The sequence below is a fragment of the Wyeomyia smithii genome, chromosome 2 (genome assembly GCF_029784165.1).
Source record: "Wyeomyia smithii strain HCP4-BCI-WySm-NY-G18 chromosome 2, ASM2978416v1, whole genome shotgun sequence".
In the NCBI taxonomy this organism is placed as follows: Eukaryota; Metazoa; Arthropoda; class Insecta; order Diptera; family Culicidae; genus Wyeomyia; species Wyeomyia smithii.
In genome coordinates, this window is record NC_073695.1 from 3704911 (window position 1) to 3726359 (window position 21449).

Genomic DNA, 21449 nt, shown 5'->3' on the forward strand with positions numbered 1-21449 from the left:
CACATTAATAAATAAATCTTTCAATTCTTTTATGCATTTTGATTAGTTTTAGAGCAGTAAACCTGTTAAACAAAGATTTTATGTCGTGCGCATTCAAGGGTTGATAACGTCCTACGACGATATAGGCCAGCGGTTCTCAACCTTTTTTTGTTCGCGTACCCCTTGGCGATATTTTTCATATCGATTGTACTTTTTTTTTATTAAGGAGTATAATTTACATAGTTCGTTATAAATTAGTTAACAAATATTAAGTAGATTTCCAAACTGAATTCTAAAAATTTTCCTATTATTCCATCTCAATTCCCGTAATTCTTTTTTGAAATTTTGAAATTGCTTGGAATGTTTTCGCAATGTGGAGAACAGTGGTAGATCATGTTGTGGTAGTCTTTTATAGGTTCCAAATTAAACTATGGTTTGTTTGATTGCTACAGTCATGTTTGAAGAGCAAGATTGAAAAACAAATGATGTGTTTTAGAGAAAAATTGCTTTGTTCGCCATTACTGAATTTTCTTTCGCGTACCCCCTGAAGGCTTTCGAGTACCCTCAGGGGTACGCGTACCCCAGGTTGAGAACCGCTGATATTGGCAATGATTTTATGCTTTTGACTTTAATATCTCAATCAAATTTAATAATGGTTCATTATGTACAATGAGTTAGCCATCATGATAAAATTTTAAATGTCTACAATTTTTTTTTATTTTTTCCCCTTTTTCGACTAAAATTTGCCTTGCTCAATACGTTCTCAATTTTTGAAAAAAGAATTTCAATTGCGTGAAATCAATGAGAATATTTTTCATGAGTGTCATCTTCATGGGAGTCATCAGGGAGAATAATTAAACTCGTAAACTCAGGTTTTGTTCAAAATTGGAAAAAATGAAAGATTCAAGCTTTTCAACCATTCCTTTGAATTTTGATGCTCCTAGCAAAGATAACTTTTTCAGAGATTTTAATAAGTTTTCCCGTAAGCAACGAATGTAGAAGCGACGAACCCGGTGCGCAATTATTCTGCGGCGTTTTGACGCACTTCTACATTTACTAGGGGTCTCAAAACTCTTAGGAACGACCAGAGGACTGCCTAGAACAAAAAGCTGGCCAAAATAAGAAAAAAGTTTTTTTAGGCTTTTTGGTGCCGCTATATTTTCTGCAGCTTGAATAAATGCTTAACGAAATGCAATCACTCGATTAAGTTTTAACTGCATTTTCATATGCTGAGAGTGCTGTAAACATTGACAAATTTTCAAGCTTCTTTTTTGGGAATCGAATCATTTATACTAACAACTTTTGCCAGGCGTCAAAAAAATTACATTTGATCAATATTTTGCAGTAAATGAGTTCTCTATGTTCAATTCCAGTTAACCGGTTGATAGAAATTCCGGCTCTAAAAAATTATAACTACTTTCAGAAACTTTTCGAAATTTGTGATTTTTCTGTATTTTCAAGCGTTTTCGATATAAAAAAAAGTAAAAATTCCGTGGAATCCTATCATATAATCTTCGGAGGAATGAAAGTTCTATCATCACGAGCATATACTTGTTAATATCTCATCCGGAAACGTCCGGATTGACATTTGCGACCCGTTTGAAAAATGCTGTTTTTAACAAATTTTGACGTTAAGAGCTACGAGCTACGCGTACATGGGAAATAGAAAAAAATAAAATACCTAATGGGTCTCTGCCTCATGCTCCAAACAGAGTTTCAGCTCAACAATGATTAAATAAAATCGAATTTATTTTCGCTTCACAATCAAATATTACCCAAAATATTGTTAAATAGCAGCGAAAATAATTTTGGCCTGGTTTTCACTCGAGTTACTCCTCTGTAGAACGGTTGAAAAAATTATAATTTTTCATTTTTTCAGTTAAAGTTTAGAGAAGATTTTCTTCGCTTCTGTCGACTAGTGCAGTGCTATCAATTACCAATTGTCAATTGAAAACGACCGTGCTTACTCTACTGATTTTGATGATGTTAACGGACAATTTGCTGTTGCTAAGCCAAGACGTGTTAAAATCGGCTAAACCATGAATTTGTATTAAACTGAATAAATGCTGTTATTTCCTTCCAGCTGTTTTTGAGCTACGATGCTGGCCTAACAAGCCAGTCGTCGCAGGTTCGAATCCCGGTTCGGGTGAGAATATTAATGTCAGTAGGATCGTAGCGCTAGCCCCGCAATCGTCCTGTATACTAAACCATATTCAAAAACAAACATTAGAGATGAAAATCGACTTTCCGAAGTAAAAAATTTTCATCAAAATGTCAAAATATATTTTTTGTTTGCTAAATTATTAAAATGTCTATGAGTTTTTTTTTTTTAACAAAAGCGACTTTCTGGGAACTTTTTAGCTGCGGCCAATGGAATGTCTGAAAAAAATATAGTCCTTCGAGTTTCGTTTAGCGGTAGGGCTAAAAGTTTCGTGTTCTCACCTTTGGATGCAAAATTTCAGCTCAATTGGATTTTTCCGCGCTCGTAGTGATCAAAGTTTTATTTTTTTGACCGATGAAAAAAATCGAAGCTCAATTCGTTCCTATACATTCCATTGGCACCGTAATCGATCGGCTGCATCATGAAGAGTTGGTTGTATGTGCAAGTTTATGCAAGTGTTAGCTTTGCAATTTCCCTATTCAATGTTTTACAGGGTTAGGGTCTTTAGAAAACATTAGAAAACCTGAAAGCTGTTCATTACTTAAGGAAAAAATATTTTTTTCTTATGAAACAATAAGTAACTCGTCGGAAAACAGTATAAAACTCCCCTTTAGCGGATATTTTCTGATTTGATTGGGAGAGCAAAAACAGCTTTTTCCTCTGTGTTGGATTCGATTCTCTTTGTTTTAAATTGGAAATGCCCTATAGTGTCTTTTATTTCTGCTTTTTTAAACTGAGAGGCCTCCTGAATTGCTGAATTGTCATAATCGCTCTTAGCTTTATCGGTTTATCAACGTTTTTTGTATTTTAGTGTAATTTTCTGTTATCAAATATTTATTTTAATTTCTTGAAAAATCTCACATGATTTCTGAAAAAAAAACTGTTCCCTTTTGAACGATTTATGCAAGACAATCAGAAAAGCCTGGTCACTTTTTTTCAAGTTTTTAAGTCATTTTTTGGTCACTTTTTTCAAGGTTTGAAGTCACTTTTTGGTCACTTTTCTCTAAATTTTGGTCACTAAAGTCACTTTTTCTGACCAGTTTGACCACTTTCAGCCAAATGCATCAAACACAAAAGCCAGTTTCCTGAAGTAAATGTGACACTCATAATAACTCAGATTTCGCGACAGATGTCACTTTGCGAAGGTTTTTCTCACTTACGTGAGTCCCGTAATAGGATTTTGTTCACTTGAAGTGACTCCCGTAATAAGCACCAATAATAGGTGTGGAAGCTAGGGGTTATACTGGGTCGGATCTAGCACATCCAACCCTACACCCTGAAAAAAAAGTAGAAGAACACACTGGTATTGTCAAGCTGATGAAACACGGCAGATTATACTGAGCTGGTCAAGACCGGATTTTATGGAGGCGTATTCTGGATCCGGCATAGGATCTCTACGATCGATTATGGCGATAGAAGTAAAGTATCCACATTAAAACCGGAAAGCACGACTCTTACCAGGATACCATTTGGAGAATCCATATGCGAAGAGGTTATCCTCCACGAAACGCACTCGAAAATTGTACAACAAGAATTTGATGAAGTACAGAAAATGCATGCTGATGAATGACAAAATGTACGTGAAGCTGAATTTCAGACAGCTGAAATTCTACATGATTACTGCCAAAGGGGATGTCCCAGCAAATTTATGTTCGTTTTTTAACTAATAATGTCGCGATTTTTTTAGGGTTTTTAAACTGAGGACAGAAAACCAAAGTTCTCGTCACAAACGAGACAATGGACTCAAAAATGTTAAAAGTGACCGAGGAATGTCTCTTTTCGTTTATTCAGGATTCAGGAGGTCGATTACATTCCTCAATCTTCCCTATTAGCCTCAATTCCGCTCAATCGAAAAATATTGGGAGGTTGACCAACAGAATATAGTCCAAACTTTGATAGAGGCTATCCTTTACTTTGTACCATCAACAAATTCCGCGCTGCAACTGGTTTTATACTTCCAGATTCTAAATTCATTTGTGAAATTTTAATTACTTATTCCTCATTCAGCACATATCGAACAGACGTTGCTCGCGCCGTTCTCCCCTACCACATTGCATTCAACTTCGGTCGGAACTAGTCAGCCTATACACCAGAGAGACGCCGAGACACTCACCGTTAAGGCAACTGTCAACATCAAAACGGGCGAGTTGTATCATTTTGCATTGCCGTTATCCGTTTTGATGTTGACAGTTGCCTTAACGGTGAGTGTCTTGTCATTTCTCTAATGTATAGGTTCGCTAGTCGGAACCGAGCATGCAAGAACAACACTCATTCGGTTTTTCAAACGTCACGCTCTCTCTTGTCTGAGCGAGGTAAACTCTCTCGCGGCGACCGCACTGCTGATGGAACTGTCAAAAACGGGTGTTTACGACAGTTCATAACTGCACATTTTCGGATAAACGTCCGGACAGGTAACTGTACTGTGTGTGATCAAAGGTTAGCGGACTGACTGGCTGGCGCTATACATTCTTGTTTCGATGCTAGTGGCGATTGAAACTAACGAAACTAGTAACTGGTTGTGTATGTTAGACGAGAAAAAGAAGCTCATCAATGTTGTGTGTGAAAGTTTTACCGAATATTTGCATGGGAAAGTTTATTTAGAAACCGATTTTTTTATTGGAAAATATTGATTTCTTTGTGTGTGTACGGCAGTGGTAAATGCACATGTTTTGGATTGCTTGCTGCAATTAAACGCGTGCAGTTCTAAATGTCAGCTGCGAAGTGTATGTGAAAGAGGAATATAACAGTGCAGGTTTTTTCCCGCATTAGCATAAGTGAACTAATTAAAGGGACGAAGTGCAAGTCGCTATTTTGTGTCGATGTCTACAAATTTCCTCGTGTAAATTCTCTCAAGTGCAACGGTCGCTGGGAGATAACGGGCGAGAACGTACGAACGCATCCGAAACGAAGTGCTGCTGCTCTAATTTAATTTGCCGTCAAAATACCCGTACCTAGTCGAACGACGAAAACATGAACTCCAAGGTTGGTAGTTGATATGCGCACAGTTGATAGTTGGCTTTCGGTTCGAGCTGTCTAGTAGAAGCAGTAGCAGCTGCAGTGACCTATTTCTAGTTGGATGCTAATGATTTCATTTCTCTTCAATCTTCTGCTGAAGCCACCGTCCGCCGCGAATGGGGCAGCAGCCGGACAGCCATTCATTCCCTACAATATCGACTGGATTTTCCCGCAGCTGCAAAAACCCTCGCGGCTATGGCGGATCGCCAGTACCGGAGTTATCGGACTGGTTGGATTTTTTTCCAAAATTGTGATTGGTAAGTAAACCTACATTCGGTCAAGGTCGCTCGAGGGGGGGTACAATTATATAAGTCGCAACCGACCGCGATGCGAGATCTGCAATCAGTGCCAGTGTTTACCAGGCTACTCTACCTACGTATGCAAAACTTGTTTTCAGTGGTTTGCTATTTTTCTCTGCATGTGAAAAGGCTTAGTAGAGTGGCAGTGGATAGTGTTACCACCAGCGGTGGAAGGTGAAATTTAGCGTAATTCCAAGCTGCAAATGAAATCCGAGCTTGGCCGACATTGAAAATTTTTTCTACCTTCCTTTTCTCGTTTGCCTCACGCTTTTGGCGGTTTATGCTGTTGATTCGCGCATGGCCAACCTGATTGGGAGTGCGTTTAGCAGTCCAACTCACCAGTTCCAGAATTTGGTGCCTCAGATTTCATTGAAATTTTGTAAGTTTGGTGACATTTATGACATTCACGATGAACAGCTTTCTTGTTTGAAATTGGTAATAAACTGGTCGTATGGTGATATTTGTTTGGCTGCATGTTCTAAAAATACGCCAATTACTCTAGAAAAATTTTATACTGAAAAAACATGAATCCAAAAATTTGGATACATTCTTCTCAATAAAAAATTTCTTTATTATTCTGAAATTGATGTTTGGAAAACGGTCTATTAAGTGCAAAATTGACACTTTTACAAGAAAACTATTCTTCTAACAGCAACTTCTTCGAGTCCTATCAGAAAAAAGGGATGGAAGTTTTACCATTTTCATATCAGCGCGTGTCCAGTAATAAAGTTCTCAAGGTATTTTGATAGTACATATACCAAAGTCACTTTTTACACTATTCATTTACCCGTTTTTTCGCGGGCCTTTTTTTACGAAGTTTTCGGAGTTTACACGAATTTTCCGGAATAGAATCATTCATTCAGAATGTCGACTCTTGCAGAGTATTCACCGATTTTACCTGACCCTTTTATTTTTCACCTGATTTTCATCTTAATTCGAAGAACTAGCTAAGGGTTGGTTGTCATAAAGTTGCCTAGATCTTGTTAGACTTTCGTAGCTCTCTTGCATCTCGATTGACTTTTTCTACTGGTCTTTACATGTGAATTACGAATATATGTGCTAAAATATCGATGAATTATTTACCAATTACCACCATCCTATTATTGGATGTGCAGACCACAACAGAAACTAAATACCGCACTAAACCCACCGCAATCCATAAGTGGCGCGATGTACCTCGGCATGAAGAAACGCAACAAAGAAACGTTGAACGAAGCGAGGCGTCAAACCATCATAGCAGCCTTGGTCATTTCACGGCCATCCGTAATCGGTATGTGACGCAAATAAAAAAAATAATTCAATAGGCGTTCACAACATCTTCTTCTGCTTCTTCTAAGTGCATTCGGACGCGGTGCACGCGAAAGAAGAGCGCTGCCTGTGACAGGTCATGCGCTTTGTGTACACAATTTCCTATCACAAAACAGTTGAGCGCACTGCTTATTCGCGCGCGTTGATGTGGATATTTTTTGTCGTCTAACAAGTTTATTGTTTATGTGACGCGTCATCGCTTTACGTCAAGCTAGTAACGAAACTGAGTGCGCTGTTAGTACCCGTTGTAATAAACAAGGAAGTAATTTGAGTGTTTAAAAAAAGCATTAAGTAGAGTAAGATTTAATCTGGTATTAAATTTAATATCGTGCACCATGGGTTCAAGGTCTGTTAGTGCTATCCTATTGATTGATTTGCAACGCTTTCCTTTTTTTGCAGTATGGCTCAACAAGACACGAGTTCACAACATCGAGGTGTTGGAAAATGCGCTGGAATCACGCCCGAAAGGAATCCCTCTGCTGACGGTGTCTAACCATCACTCCTGCTTCGACGATCCCGGGATGTGGGGTGAGTTTGACGAACTCTCAAAGCTTGATTTATGTGTGCTATAATCCCCGTATACTTCTTATTGTTGTGCCTTCCCATTCTATGTGCCGAAAAAAAAGGACTACTAAAGCTTCGTAAATCTGTTCTAAATTTGTGTAGAGTAGCCAGTTGAAAGGGTTTGATTTTTTCTGCTTTCCATTTTAGGTTTGCTGAAGCTGCGCAATGTTTGCAACAAAAACGTTATCCGGTGGTCGATGGCAGCTCATGATATTTGTTTCACCAACAAATATCATTCACTTTTCTTCATGTACGGCAAATGCATTCCGGTTGTGCGAGGCGCCGGAGTGTATCAGCCTGCCATTGATTTGTGCATAGAGAAGTTGAAGCTGGGCCACTGGGTGCACGTTTTCCCGGAGGGTAAAGTGAACATGACCAAGGAAGAGCTCAGGTCCACGACGACTAGCAACGACGGAAGGATATTTGAGCTGTAAGAGTCAACGGAGCTTTTTTGTATATTTTAGATTCAAATGGGGCGTAGGCCGGATTATCTACGAGGCTCCCGTCTTGCCGATTATTATTCCCATTTGGCACATCGGAATGGACACGGTGCTTCCCAACGAACCGCCCTACTATCTGCGGTTGGGCAAAAAGCTGACCTATAATTTCGGTAAACCGATCGATCTCAACCGACTGCTGGATAAGCTGAAGGCCTCGCCCGTCAGCGAAGAGGAGGCTAGGAAAATCATCACCGACAGAATTCAGGAGGAAATGATGGTGAGTGGCGTAAGGCACAATCTTTTATATAGAAAAATTAAATCAGATTTTAAATCTCTGAAACTGAAGCACGTTGATGTCAAAATCCGACGCTCGACTGATATAGTTTTAGTCAGCCAGTATGAACCTAAGAGGACCAGCAATCGAATTTTATACTCTGTCACAATAACGTCTGCTTCACACCCATTACATTTCGGTGCTAGTGATGTTGGTCGGTCGATGTTGACTTTTCCCAGACAAAGTCAGAAAAGTCAGTTTTGAAAATTTTGAATCGTCAATGAATGTCGCCATTTTTCGTTCAACTTTTGTTGTAGCATAATAAATCAATTAATCCCAACCTCCACGAGGTGCCAACTAGGATACGATTATGGGAAAAGAAGACTATGACTCTCGTGTATTTGAAGCGCTCAGTGCGGGTTCATATGAAGAATGTAAATTCAAAAACGGAAAGCCTCGGCACAATGGTAGAGGAGGCGAACATCGTACGGAAAGGGTAGCATCTGTGTATTATCTGCCAAAAATTCATAAGATTCCAATAGCAATGCGCCCGATTTCTTCCAAAAAATGGCTGCGTGGTTAGTTAGGTAAATGAAAAATTTCCCAATCAACCATGGTAAAAGCGTGAAAAACGCTATGGAGCTGGCCGAGCAAATAAGAGACTTGCAAGTCCGCCGTAACGAACTTCTGGTGTACTTCCAGTCAAGTCTGTAAGAAACAAAATATGTTCCAATTATGTGTGTAGTTCTACAAACAAGTCTTCGGACTTAATGGCGAATTGTCCCCGTTACTAACTGAGCTCTTCATGAGTGACTTCGTAGCTGAAGCATAAAAAGATAAACACTTTCTCCGAGTTTGGAAAAGGTATGTAGACGCAGTCTTTGCGCTTGTTAAAACGCTATTGGCCCCAAACATTAAATCTGCCTAACTCAAAACACGCCACAATAAATTTCACCATTTAAAAAGAAAACGATCAAAAACTGCCTTTGCTGGATTTGCTGATCACAAAAAAAGAAGACGGCACTTTAAAATTCGGCATCTATAGGAAACCGACGTCCACAGATCGCTATATAACAGTGAACTCTAACCAATTTGGCCTCCAGAAACAATCAGCCTTTCGTACCATGGCGCATAGACTTTTTATTATTCCTTCGGAAGAAGACGAAAAGAGCAGAATCTACAAAGCAGCCGAACAGAATGGTTTCAGCAAGATTTTTATTCAGAAAATTCTCCTAAAACATGAACGAACACCGACAAGATGCCACCACACTCCAAGCGGAGAAAGAAACTCCCACCAGAACTGCTTAGTTTGAACAAATCCAATCATAAACATTTTAGAACAACGAGGACTTGCAGTGTGGCAACACACTGCGGGAAATTCTATGCGACCTTAAAGATAAGGTCCCCAGCGATGAGCAATCTGGAATCTACCATGCGAAGATTGCACTGCTGTATATATTGGACAAACACGCCGCAAATGCAAAACTCGACTGATGCAGCATAGAAAAACAATTGAGCACAATAAATCTTGCGAATCTAGTGTAGCGGCACACACGATCAGCCCAAACCAATGCCGCCAATGGTGAAAAACCTTTGATGAATGAGGATGATACACCAATAATTCTGCCTCTCTTCAATCTGATAAGGCAGAGAGCGTAGGTCGCCACATTCCTCTCCAGACATCTGGTTAGTCGTAAGAAAATACAGTTATCAGTTGGACATCGGGCCTCGAAACCGGTCGACGGTACAGGTAAATTTTAATTTGTTTACTCGTAGATTTAGTAAGAGTAATAAGTGTTGGTGTCTCGTCCTTGATATCGTTTGTCCTTCAGACAAGTCGAGCAAAAAACCCAACGGAAAATCGGATTCATCATTGGAACAGGAATTAAAGCACTAAAAGTGAACACAAAAGAAGGAAGTGGAGATAAAAAATGAGCGAATTTTGAGGGAAAAACGGATCGAAATAGAACGAAATCTTCAGGAGCAGCGAATGCAGATGGAGTATGATCTACGTGCCATTGAGCTGCAGCAGGAAAAACAATTACTGCAGAAAGCGTTGCGCGAAAAACAGGAACATTTGGATCGATTGAGGAAATTGCGGGGTTACCAGGATCAAAGCTGAGTGCTTCGTAGCCGCAAGGTTACAGAGTCCGCTTTGATAAGCGAGTGGTCGTGGGTTCGAATCTTAGTAGAATCAGGCCATTTGGTTGTCAAAGGACTTTAACATGGGTTCATTCTCAGGCTCTCTACTACATACCCTTCCTTTAAGCTGAATTCTATAGTACCCTTGCTGACTTTCATCCTAACAAAAAAGTCCCTCTTATAATAAAACTGTTCTGAGTAACGTATAATAGTTCTCTTCAGGGAATTGTAATTATGACGCGGTCTTGGCTGGAGGAACGAGGTTTCGATACGACTCCTTCCTCTTGACAAAAAATATAAGTCCTACTTATAATAAACCTGACCAGAGGTGAAGCATTGAGTGCCTTTCAGGGAATTGTGATTGTGACGCGGTGTTGGTAGGAGGAACGAGGTTCGATGAGACTCCTTCCTCTTTACAAAATAAGTCCTTCTTATAATAAAACTGATTTCAGAAATATTTACCCTCTACAGAGAATTGTAATTGGCGATATTGGCACGAGGAACGAGGTTTCGATAAGACTCCTTCCTCTTGACATAATAAGTCCCTCTTAGAACAAACCTGGCCAGAGAGGAACGTTAGGTGTAGCCTCAGTTCAGGCAATTGTAATTTGGCGATATTGGTAGGATAGAAAAGAGGCTCGGTATAGTAAAGCAGTAAGCTTGAAATGTAAGGGTAAACTCTCACACACACAAGCACGGATATAAATAAAAAAAAAGCGTATCATTCACTTCAATAGTGATACTGCCAATAATATGAAGTGCGGATTACAGAAAACACCTGGGCAATATCACAATAGATCAAAATGTCTCTGGTCGCAGTGAAAAAAAAAAGTCCACACAGAGAAAAAAAAAAAGGATCAAAGCTGGTGAACCAGTAAATACGTCTATACTCAGGCCCGGATTTGAGGGGGCGGGGCAAAGAAGGCAAATGCCCCGGGCCTCCCGATTCAAGAGAGTCCTGGGACGACCTTTTTTTTTCTCGTCACCTTCCAGAACATTGCCACTAAATGTTTTTAGAAAAGCGGGCCTCACAAACAAATTTAAATCCGGCCCTGCTTATACTAGAAGTCACGAAAGACGTGCCAAAAATACCTAGCCAGAAGAAATCTAAAGATGAACAAAGAAGATTCTGAACATGAAAGAGAAGATGAAGACAGAGACGATTCTGAGGAGACGGATAGTGCAACGGAGAGCTACGTAGAGAGCGAAAATGAATCGGAAAGCTTTGATAGTGATTCTTCTTTGGAGGAAGATAATGAAAAAGAGAAAAATGATAGGATAAAGAAGAACAAACCGAAGAAGCAGTTTAAGTCAGAGAAACCGAAAACTCAGCATGGACAGAGGCGTGCTCCTTCTAAAGCCCAACTGGCAGCTCGGAATGGAACGCTCGGAAATGGCCTCTTATCATTGGGTGTTACCAAGCTTCGAATTAGGCTTGTGGTTTCACGGATGTGGAAAATCTTGTTAGGCTTCAAGATAGCTTAAAGGGATCAGCTTTGGAAAGCGTTCGGAGAAAATCAGTGCCAAAAGTCGTCAGCAAACTTTGCCAGCAGTATGGGCGCCCGAACAGCTACTGCAATGTTACCTCGATAAAGTACGGCTGTAGAGTAGCTGTGCGACCATCTAGAGGCAGCGAATATGAAGCAACATCGCTTCTTTTCTAGAACTTAGTCGATAAACTCCCGATTCACGACAAACGTGAATAAGTCCGTTTTAAGAACCGTGAAAATTTTCGTACTTTCACCGACTTTGTATCGAAAATCGTCACAGAATTGTGTGGATAAAGTTCAGATCATGAGTAAACGAAGGAAAAGGGAGAAAACACAGGACCCAGTGGGAATCATCCCAAACCATGCAGAGCGTGCAAAAGGACTGATCGCCGTTCTAGATTCTGCGAAGATTTTAAACCGATGTCTTAGTTGGACCGTTTGAAACTTGTCTAAAAGGTAAAACTCTGTTTTATTTGCTTGAACGATCATGGTAACGCTCCGTGCATGCTCAATATTCGTTGTAACATAACATAATTGCAGAGAGCGACACAATCCACTCTTTTATTCTATCGCCGAGTCCGCGGCAATCAACGCACAATTCCGGAGTACCACTGTTTCGTATGCTCCCTGTGACGTATATTGCGATGAAAGGTCAGTTGACATCTTGGCGTTCCTGAATGAATGCGCGGTTTTAACTGAAGGTATGGAGAAAAAGCTGACTATTAAATGGATGGCCGACATCATGTACGTAGAGAAAAAAATGACGCCGTATGAGCTGATATCTAGACTTGGAAGTTCGAAGAAACATTAACTGAACTCAATTCCAAAGCAATCGTTCAATGCTTCCGGGGCAATCAACCGGATGAAGAGTCTTCTGGGACTTACAGTAGCATCGTACAGAAATCAACGTCCTTGTTCGTTGATCGGCCTGAATAACCTGTATCTCAACGCCGATCGAAACAAAGATTGGTGAGCTCGGGAACACCATAGCGGTACATTCTAAGCTGGGCTGGGCGGTTTACGGTACAAATCAGTTGCAACCACCGAATGCCGAAGCGTATCTAGGATATCACGACGCAGTCGGCAATCAAGACCTTCACGATCTGCTGAGAAGTCAATATGCTCTGGAGAATACCGTGTCTGTAATGCCCGCGAAATTATGGAAAGGACCACCAGAAGAGTTGGGGTTCATTTTGAAACGGGGTTAAGACAAGGATGCTGAGCTTCCGGACAGCTTAGAGCAACGTCTATCTTTTTAGACCGAACACCGCGAAGATATGCAAGATTATTTGCAGGACCGCAGAGTACCAACCAAACGCATCGTCCTGAGTTATGTCATGGTTTTTTTTTTTTGATTCACTGGGACTCCTTTCGTGTTTTACTGTGCATGGAAAGCTGCTGATACAGAATTTGTGGCGTACTGGCTGCGAATGGGACCAAGATATTGACGTGTAATGCCAAAGACGGCAACCTGCTTTCGGATAACCCGACGATTGCAGGAGCACTTTCAATGGCCAACGACAGGTTTATCGTAATTATCTTGGGATTACGTTTCTCAACTCCGCATACCATGAGCTCTTGCGTATCTTGCTCTTTGAATTGAGACCGTTATCGGAGTCCTTCGTCGGCTAATACCAGGCTGGTTTTCGACAGGGTCGTTCCTCGACATATCAAATGTTCACAACAGTTCCGGGAGTACAATTTGTAGATTTTATCTTGGTACGCATATGACAATGAGTTGCAGCTGCGAACCGGGCCTTAAATGGATTACGTAACCAGCAAAGGTCCCGTAGTTTGCAAACTTGCATAAAGGCAGCGCTGTATAAGACGCTGATCCTCCCGGTGGCCCTTTGCGGACATGAAACGTGTAGAATGCCTAACGAGAGAGCCGCCAAATCTATCGTCAGTAGAAACCAGAGACTGTCAACTCCGTGGTAGGCCTCGCATTCGGTGGAAGTGCGCGGTGGAAAAAGATGCATGGTCTGCTGATGTGAATGAATGAAATTTCCAGTTATTCATCTAGAATTCTTATACCGTACGAGATACTGATTTTGGTCACTTTTGAGTTATCATCGGGAATCAACTTAATTGTTATCATATTTTCTGGGAAAAAAATAAAATTGATACCTTTGTATAGAAAAACATATACATATAATATACATATAATATATAATATTAAGTTGTATTTGTCCCATATTGAAAGTTCCCGCATTACAGTCCCACTGCATAGTGGTACAAACTGCAAACATATAATTTTGCTCCAGGTTAGTGTATATCGGATTACTTTAGGCGTATACTGCCGGTACCCGCATAACTGTCCCATACTGATTTTGGTCACTTTTGAGTTATCATCGGGAATCGACTTAAGAGCCAGTTCGCGGAGACCGCAACTAGGTCTTGTTTCGAGGTTCTCCGAATGGACTGAAACTTCCAGGGTTTATCTATATAATAGAATAATGTTTTGCATAATATCAGATTTTTTAAAAAGGGGTAAGTGGGGTAAAAAGCCAAGCACAAAAATTGATGTCCAAAAATTGCTAAAAACGTAAAATTGTTATAACTTTGTGTAAACTGAATCGATTGTCATGAGAATTGGCATGTTTATTCTACTCTATAAAGGCAACAAAATGAGGGTTATTGGAAATTGCTATCGAGAATCCATGATGAGATATTCGCATTTTTCTAAAAAAAATAAGGTGATTTTCACAGCAGTTTTTCTCTTGCCAACAGATCTAGGATTAAAATCCAAATAATACGTTTTGTAGTGCAACTCAAGAGCTTTCATTAGATATATTCGAAAAAATGCGCCGTTATAAAGATGCCTGAGAAAATCTATTTTTTCTATAACATGTTATTGACCATCATATCGAACCCATTGTGCGAGAAGCGAAACTCCGGTTTTGTGTCCTTGTTCTTTATGCACTAATGCACTAATGCAAAAGTTTGCAGAAATTTAGGTTTTCGGAAAATGGGTTAGTGGGATAAACCGGCTCTTCAAAATCTTGTATTCAGAAACTGCTCAAACTGTAAAGTCGGCGTATTCCCGAAGTTACGAAGAAGATGAAATGAGAGGTTATTTTTGAAGCTAACGGAGGTAGAATGAATGCCAACAAAGCCTTGCGATACGTTTTGTTAAAATTTTTTTTAATGGCCTTTGAATAATTCAATAACCAAGGGGTCGAATGAAGTTTAAAACCAAATAAAATCTATATTTCATTATGTTTATCTGTATAATCATCATCTAAGCAATCGTCGAGCATATTAGTAATTGCACTCAATGCATTTTCAAAGAATGCATTTTTTCTTGTGGCTCTGGTATCAGCAGAAAACCTTATGAAAATCGATGTTTGAGAATTGATTGATTCATTATTACCAACCAATATTCATGACGTTCTCGTACATTCATCAATGCTTTATCTTTACTAACTTGTATTAGCTCAAGCCTAAAAAAAGCAAAGCCTTGATACTACATTCCGATCCGGAACTCAACCTTCTGTTTATTATATACAGTCTGTATTAGCTCAAGCTTATTTTGTCTATATAACGTAGAAAAGTGGGCGAAAAACGATTTTATTTGTTCTACAGATAAATACATTTCCGGTTTGAATTGCGTAATTCCTGCAGAAGGGTGTACTTTTGAAATCATTCCTTTATGAGCATCTTCCGGTGAAATTTTTTTCTAATGGTAGTTTAATTCTTTAAAGGGCACATTAAAAAGGGCTTAACAAAAAGTATTACGTGGCTTTGTTGACATTCGTTCATTCTCTTGTTGGCTCCAAAAATAACATCTCATTCCATCGTGTAACTTCGAATGTAAGCCGAGAGTAATTATTTTACGAGTTGAGCAGTTTCTAAATATAAGATTTCGAAGAGCCTGTTTACCCCACAAACCCCTTCTCCTTTAAAATTTTGCAAACTATTGCATTAGTGCATAAACAAACACAACCTGAAAATTATAGCTCAATGGAAGAACAATGACACAAAACCGGAGTTTCGCTTCTCGCACAATGGGTTCGAAATGATGGTCAATAACATGTTATAGAAAAAATGGATTTTCTCAGGCATCTTTATAGCGGCGCATTTTTTTAATATATTTAATGAAAGCTCTTAGGTTGAAGGCTCTTAGGTTACAAAACGTATTATTTGGATTTTAATCCTAGATCTGTTGGCAAGAGAAAAACTGCTGTGAAAATCACCTTATTTTTTTAGAAAAATGCGAATATCTCATCATGTATTCTCGATAGCAACTAACAATAACTCTCATTTTGTTGCCTTTATAGAGTAGAATAAACATGCCAATTTTCATGGCAATCGATTTAGTTTACACAAAGTTATAACAATTTTACGTTTTTAGCAACTTTTGGACATCGTTTTTTGGCGTGCTTTTTTACCCCACTTACCCCTTTTCAAAAAATCTGACATTATGCAAAACATTGTTCTATTAAATAGATAAACAAACCACGAAAGTTTCAGTCCGATAGGAGAACCTCGATACAACCTCCCTTGTAAAGGTGGTGGCGGTTCTCGCGAACTGGCTCTTAATTGTTATCATATTTTCTGGAAAAAAATTAAAATTGATACTTCTATATGGGAAAACATGGAAAAAATACCAAGTTGTTTTTGTCCCATATTGAAAGTACCCGCATTACAGTCCCAATGCATAGTGATACAAACTGCAAACATATAAATTTGCTCCAAATTAGTGTATATCGGATTATTTTAGGCATATAGAAGTATGTCATTTAATTACCTAGACTAATGTTGTTTTTCTGTAGTACAATCTACGTTGCCAATGATACTACCGGTTGCTGGTTGAATTTATATGTGATGGGACAAAATATGCGAGTACTTTTGAAATGTACCCGCATATTTTGTCCCATTTTGTCTTTTTTTCAGATTATATAACGTAAAACCAATTCCATCCATGTTTTTTTGTTCTCAACGATAAACTTGTGCTGCCATGAAACTGTTATGGTCATTGCTTCTGGATGTAATTGCTGGAAATCAGAAAATTAACGGATAATATTAAATCGCCGTTTTCTCAACATGTTGTTTTTCATCATGGGACAGTTATCCGGGTACCGGCAGTATAGAAGTATGTCATTTAATTAACTAGACTAATGTTGTTTTTCTGTAGTACAATCTGCGTTGCCAATGATACTGCCGGTGGCTGGTTGAATTTATATGTGATGGGACAAAATATGCGAGTACTTTTGAAATGTACCCGCATGTTTTGTCCCATTTTGTCTTTTTTTTTTAAGTTATATAACGTAAAATCAATTCCATCCATGGTTTTTTGTTCTCAACGATAAACTTGTAGTGCCATGAAACTGTTATGGTCATTGGTTCTGGATGTAATTGCTGGAAATCCGAAAATTCGCGGAAAATATTAAATCGCCGTTTTCTCAACATGTTGTTTTTCATTTTGGGACAGTTATCCGGGTACCGGCAGTGTAGTGCTCTAGCTTCCGGGAAAATCGGCTGAAGCGTCGTCATTCAAATCGGGGTTCACCTAATCGCGCTTTCGAAGGTGAACTGGTAAGCATGACTAAAAGGCAAACCAACAACGCTTTTTCTTCCTCGTGATCAGTCATTCTCACTCAATTGTTTTGAGTGAGAATGACTGTAAACCTAATATCGAACACTAACGTTTATGAACCAAAACAAAGAAGCAATATTTTCGAGTGACAAATAGGATATGTTTCGGCAAATGAAAACTAGATTTGTTACGAAGTTTAATTTTTTGGAAACAATTCCCATCATTTCGTGTGCATAGCGTGTGCATTGCTACAAAACGAGCTACAAAATGAGGAAAGAGGTCTTGCCAACAGAGCTTTGAGCAAATATATGCTGTAGTGTGATGGTTTAATTTAATGGGCAAATATCAATCAATAAATAATTTATTACACAATAAGGTCGCTTTTTACGCGGTTTTTTTACGCGGATTCCGGAATTTACGCGGTTTTTTTACGCGGATTCCGGAATTTACGCGGTTTTTTTTACGCGGCACGTATCCCCCGCGTAAAAAGCGACTTTAGTGTATAGGCAAATAAATTCTGATGGAAGCACTGGTTTGTAGGGTGATACGAGTAAAACTTTTTGGGCTTGTGACAATCAATTCAATCGTTGATTAAAGAATCAAGCTCAGGTTTATAAAAACAAACATTAGCTGATTTTTTGGAGTCAGGATATTCTGTAAAATTTTTCTCTAACACAGAAACTTAGATTGTAACCTGAGAATTGTAACAATACGCGTTTGTCTACCCTGGGCGTCTGTGCATTGCGTGCAGGAATTCCTCAATTTTAAAAACTGATCATTGGAATTTCCCACTGGAATATTCCAAAATACCGCAATTTTTTTGGTGCGGGTGCATGAAAAAAACGCCGAATGTGAACCCGAAATTGTTGTTTCCTTGATCATCCTGGTAAACAGTGCTAAACTTGTATTTATTCTCAATCAGTAAACAAAATGTTGCACGTTATTTGACAGCTCGACAAGCAATGCATTCAAAATTTAGGTAAATTGTCTTTTTTACTCAAACACTTCTGATTCTTATTTCTATGAATATGATTCCTGCAAAAGCCAATTCACGATTAATCAAACTGATGAAACTTTTACTTCCTATTTACAGGTGCTGAAGCAGGAAACGGAACGATTACATTCGGATCACCTGAAAAGCTGAGCCAGCGCGATCTGGCGCCGACTGTGGTGGACCAGTAGCAATAAGCAAAAATAGTAAAATAGCTAAATACCCGCGCTGAATCACGTTATGTCACGCCACGCTCCCACGAAGAAGAGGGGCGAAAGATCCGTCTAGGTAGGTTAACTTCGGCGGCAATTTAACTAGATAATATTCGTCGGTTCTCGATCGGTTCCCCTTTGATACTCTGACATCCGCGCGTTCACACCGCTGACTGTTTGGGGCGCGAAACAAACAGTCAGCACTAGTGCATTTGCCATCTCTTCCTATTCAAAGCCCCCCAGAACTGACGCTTAGCATAATTGTAAACTAATCATACAAACATCGGTCGCTTCTAGTCAGTGTAGAAATCGAACGATATCCATTAAAAGACAATTCGCTATCAGTGAACAATTATATTTAAATTTTGCGACGGAAGATAAATAAGTGTTAGGAGAAAAGAGGCTTTACGTAATAATATTTTTACTGTTAGTACCTACCGTAATTTCAGTTCCGAATTTCATACAAACTGTACAATAGTAAGTGTAAATAACAAATATTACATTAATATTGAATGTAATTAATTCACGATGATTCAATGACAATACTTTATTTCACTGACAATTCCATTGTAATGTATTATTATACAATAATTTCCAATCATTTGATTGGCTAGAATCACATTCCTAAACTAGGAAACAATCATATAGGTACAAAGAACAAATTGGCAAAAACATGCTAAAACACTGCAGACCGGCTGTCTGCGCTACCAAGTAATAAAACTTAAAACTATACATACTATTTACAACAAACAATTCGCTCCAACACGCCGTGCAGGGTGGAACGGACAACACTAGCGGTGGGACGAAGGGCAGCCTCGTGCTGCCAACATTTCCTGTACAAAGCACGATACTCCTGTCGAATGTAATTTTGATCGGCGAGTGGCACATCCACGGATGGCACAAAAATAGCATCCAGCGCAACAGTACCCAGTTCGGTTAAACACTGTTCAGTTGTCGAGGAGGAACCCAGCAGGTCAATACCCTGCTGCTTCAGGACATCGCTAACGGCGGCAGTCGCGCAATCGACGTTAGACTGCCGCAGGTCACCTGGGCTGCTGGAGGATATGAAGATACTGCTGCGGAGACTCGTGTTCGAGTTTCCCTTTTGATTTATATTCATTCGACTGAGTTCCAACAAACTATCGCTATTTTTTCGAGTGGCAAAGACGGGAACCTGCAGCAGAGCACTGTTTCTCTGTGGAATCGTAACCGGTGGCGATTGACGAATGTCGGCGGCCGTTACACTATCGGGACGCAACTTCTTTTTAACCACATTATACGCAACGGCTTCGTTCGAGCTAATGGAATCGTACGGATCTCTTCTCTCGATCAGCTGCCACATAGTGATGCCAAGCGAGTAAACATCGGCTGCTTCCGATATGTTGCCCATTCCACGAAGTAATTCCGGTGCCATGTAACGAATCGTTCCCCGATGGCTGGACTTTTCGTTCAGATTAAACTCGTTCAAAACAATCGAGGATCCAAAATCGCACAACTTGCAGGTGTACTTTCTTACGTGAGTGCATTGGCTCCCGCCGGACTGACAGCCCGCTTTCAGCAGACAAACGATCACATTCTGAGGCTTCACATCAAGGTGCACGATATGATGACGATGGCAGAAGCACAGACCATTGATGATGTCACATACCATCCTAAAATTTTACTGTTATTTCCCCATACCACTAGAATCAAATTATACTCACATCAACTGATGGTAAATGGTGATAACATAATTTTGATTTAATATATTCTGCAAACAGTGGCCATCGAAGCGCTCCATAATGACCAGTCCGTACTGGGCTCCGGATATGATTTTGAGAACTCTAACGATATTACCGTGCTTTCGGTTCAACATGTTGGACTCATTCCGCAGCGAATCGTACCGGCAGCGATGCTTTCGCTGCTTTTCCACGATCTTCACCGCTACCGGTTTGCCTGCAAGTTAACAATCATTACCGTCAACTGGAACTGTAATTTGTGCGCAGAAAATACCTTTGTACTGAGCTTTTATCACGACCCCGTAACTTCCTCGGCCCAGAACCGTGTAACACTGCCGATTGGGAAATTCTTCCCGCAGAAAGCGATCCCGGTTCGGAGTGTCAAAGTTGATCTCGAGCTTTGGCACGGTCAGCTTGGAGGGGGCCCTAAATTATAACAGGTGTGGCAATGTTTCTCAACGTTTGGGAAATGGCATAGTAGGTACTTACATTTTGTGAGCTGCGCTCTTTTATTCGGACCATTTATGTTGGAGTTGATCAAATGCGGTAAGTTGAAATAATTTGGTTTTTATCGTATGTTTACGCTGGTTGGAGCTCTGCTATTGTTTCTCTTTCTAATTGACACAATAGAATGCATGTGGTTGATCAGTTGAAGATCGCAGTTTCTGATCGCATGGGAACATGAAGCTCGGATAGGTCTACATTTAGGCGTGTAATGTAGATTGGATTTTCACACTGTGCCGAATACGCACGGTTATTTTAATTCAGCTGGGCGGGATCCTCTAGAATCAGCCCAACCATTATAGGTCCGATTCAAGTCAACACCGTGTGATTTTCTGGGCGAGAAATCTCTTACGCCCTTTATCGTATAATAATGTAAAGACGTCGAGCACCAAAAAATCACAGTCGAAAATTAAGTCCAGTCGAAGTAACCTTTGCTTTTGGAAGAAAACAAACAACTCTTGTCATTTATTTTCGTATAATTTGAGGTGTAGAATACGTTTGAAATGAATAAAATTTACGTAAACGTTTTAGTGAAGTGATAGAATTTTTCAGTGGCAAAAACCAGTATGTATGTGCGTAATATGAAGAGGGAAAGGTGCAGATGAAGCGAACAAAATTTTCTAAATCTAGGTGACAACGAAGCATCCTCTTAATCCCGAAATTTCTTATCCTGTCAAACCAAGGTATGAATTTACATTCGTCTTTTAAGTTCTGTCATAATGTCCTGTATGTCTTTAAAGTGGAACTGTAACCAAATCAGATCTTGCATCATTTTCAACATATTTGCTGCTTCCCGTTCCAGTGCCAGGTGCA

The 21449-nt window shown here is 39.7% G+C and overlaps 2 protein-coding genes across 5 annotated transcripts; one reads left to right on the top strand and one right to left on the bottom strand.

Annotated features, from left to right (window-relative positions):
• Positions 1-4513: 4513 nt before the first annotated feature.
• LOC129722540 (tafazzin) lies at positions 4514-18964 on the top strand. Of its 4 annotated transcripts, XM_055676049.1 has the most exons (7): positions 4514-5122; positions 5256-5412; positions 7162-7290; positions 7389-7403; positions 7474-7717; positions 7791-8043; positions 18305-18964. In XM_055676049.1, the coding sequence occupies exons 1-7, from the start codon at positions 5111-5113 to the stop codon at positions 18353-18355; spliced, it is 861 nt and encodes a 286-aa protein (XP_055532024.1). In that variant the 5' UTR covers positions 4514-5110; the 3' UTR covers positions 18356-18964. The 4 variants fall into 4 exon arrangements, with proteins under 4 accessions (XP_055532024.1, XP_055532025.1, XP_055532022.1 ...); XM_055676050.1 differs by lacking the exon at positions 7389-7403; XM_055676047.1 differs by lacking the exon at positions 4514-5122 and having other exon boundaries at positions 5134-5412.
• Positions 18922-20760, bottom strand: LOC129722539 (proto-oncogene serine/threonine-protein kinase mos). The gene is made up of 4 exons (XM_055676046.1): positions 20622-20760; positions 20407-20558; positions 20118-20349; positions 18922-20066 (listed from the first exon to the last, which is right to left on the bottom strand). Coding segments are annotated over exons 1-4 (1302 nt in total). The 5' UTR covers positions 20624-20760; the 3' UTR covers positions 18922-19150.
• Between the last annotated feature and the right edge of the window lie 689 nt (positions 20761-21449).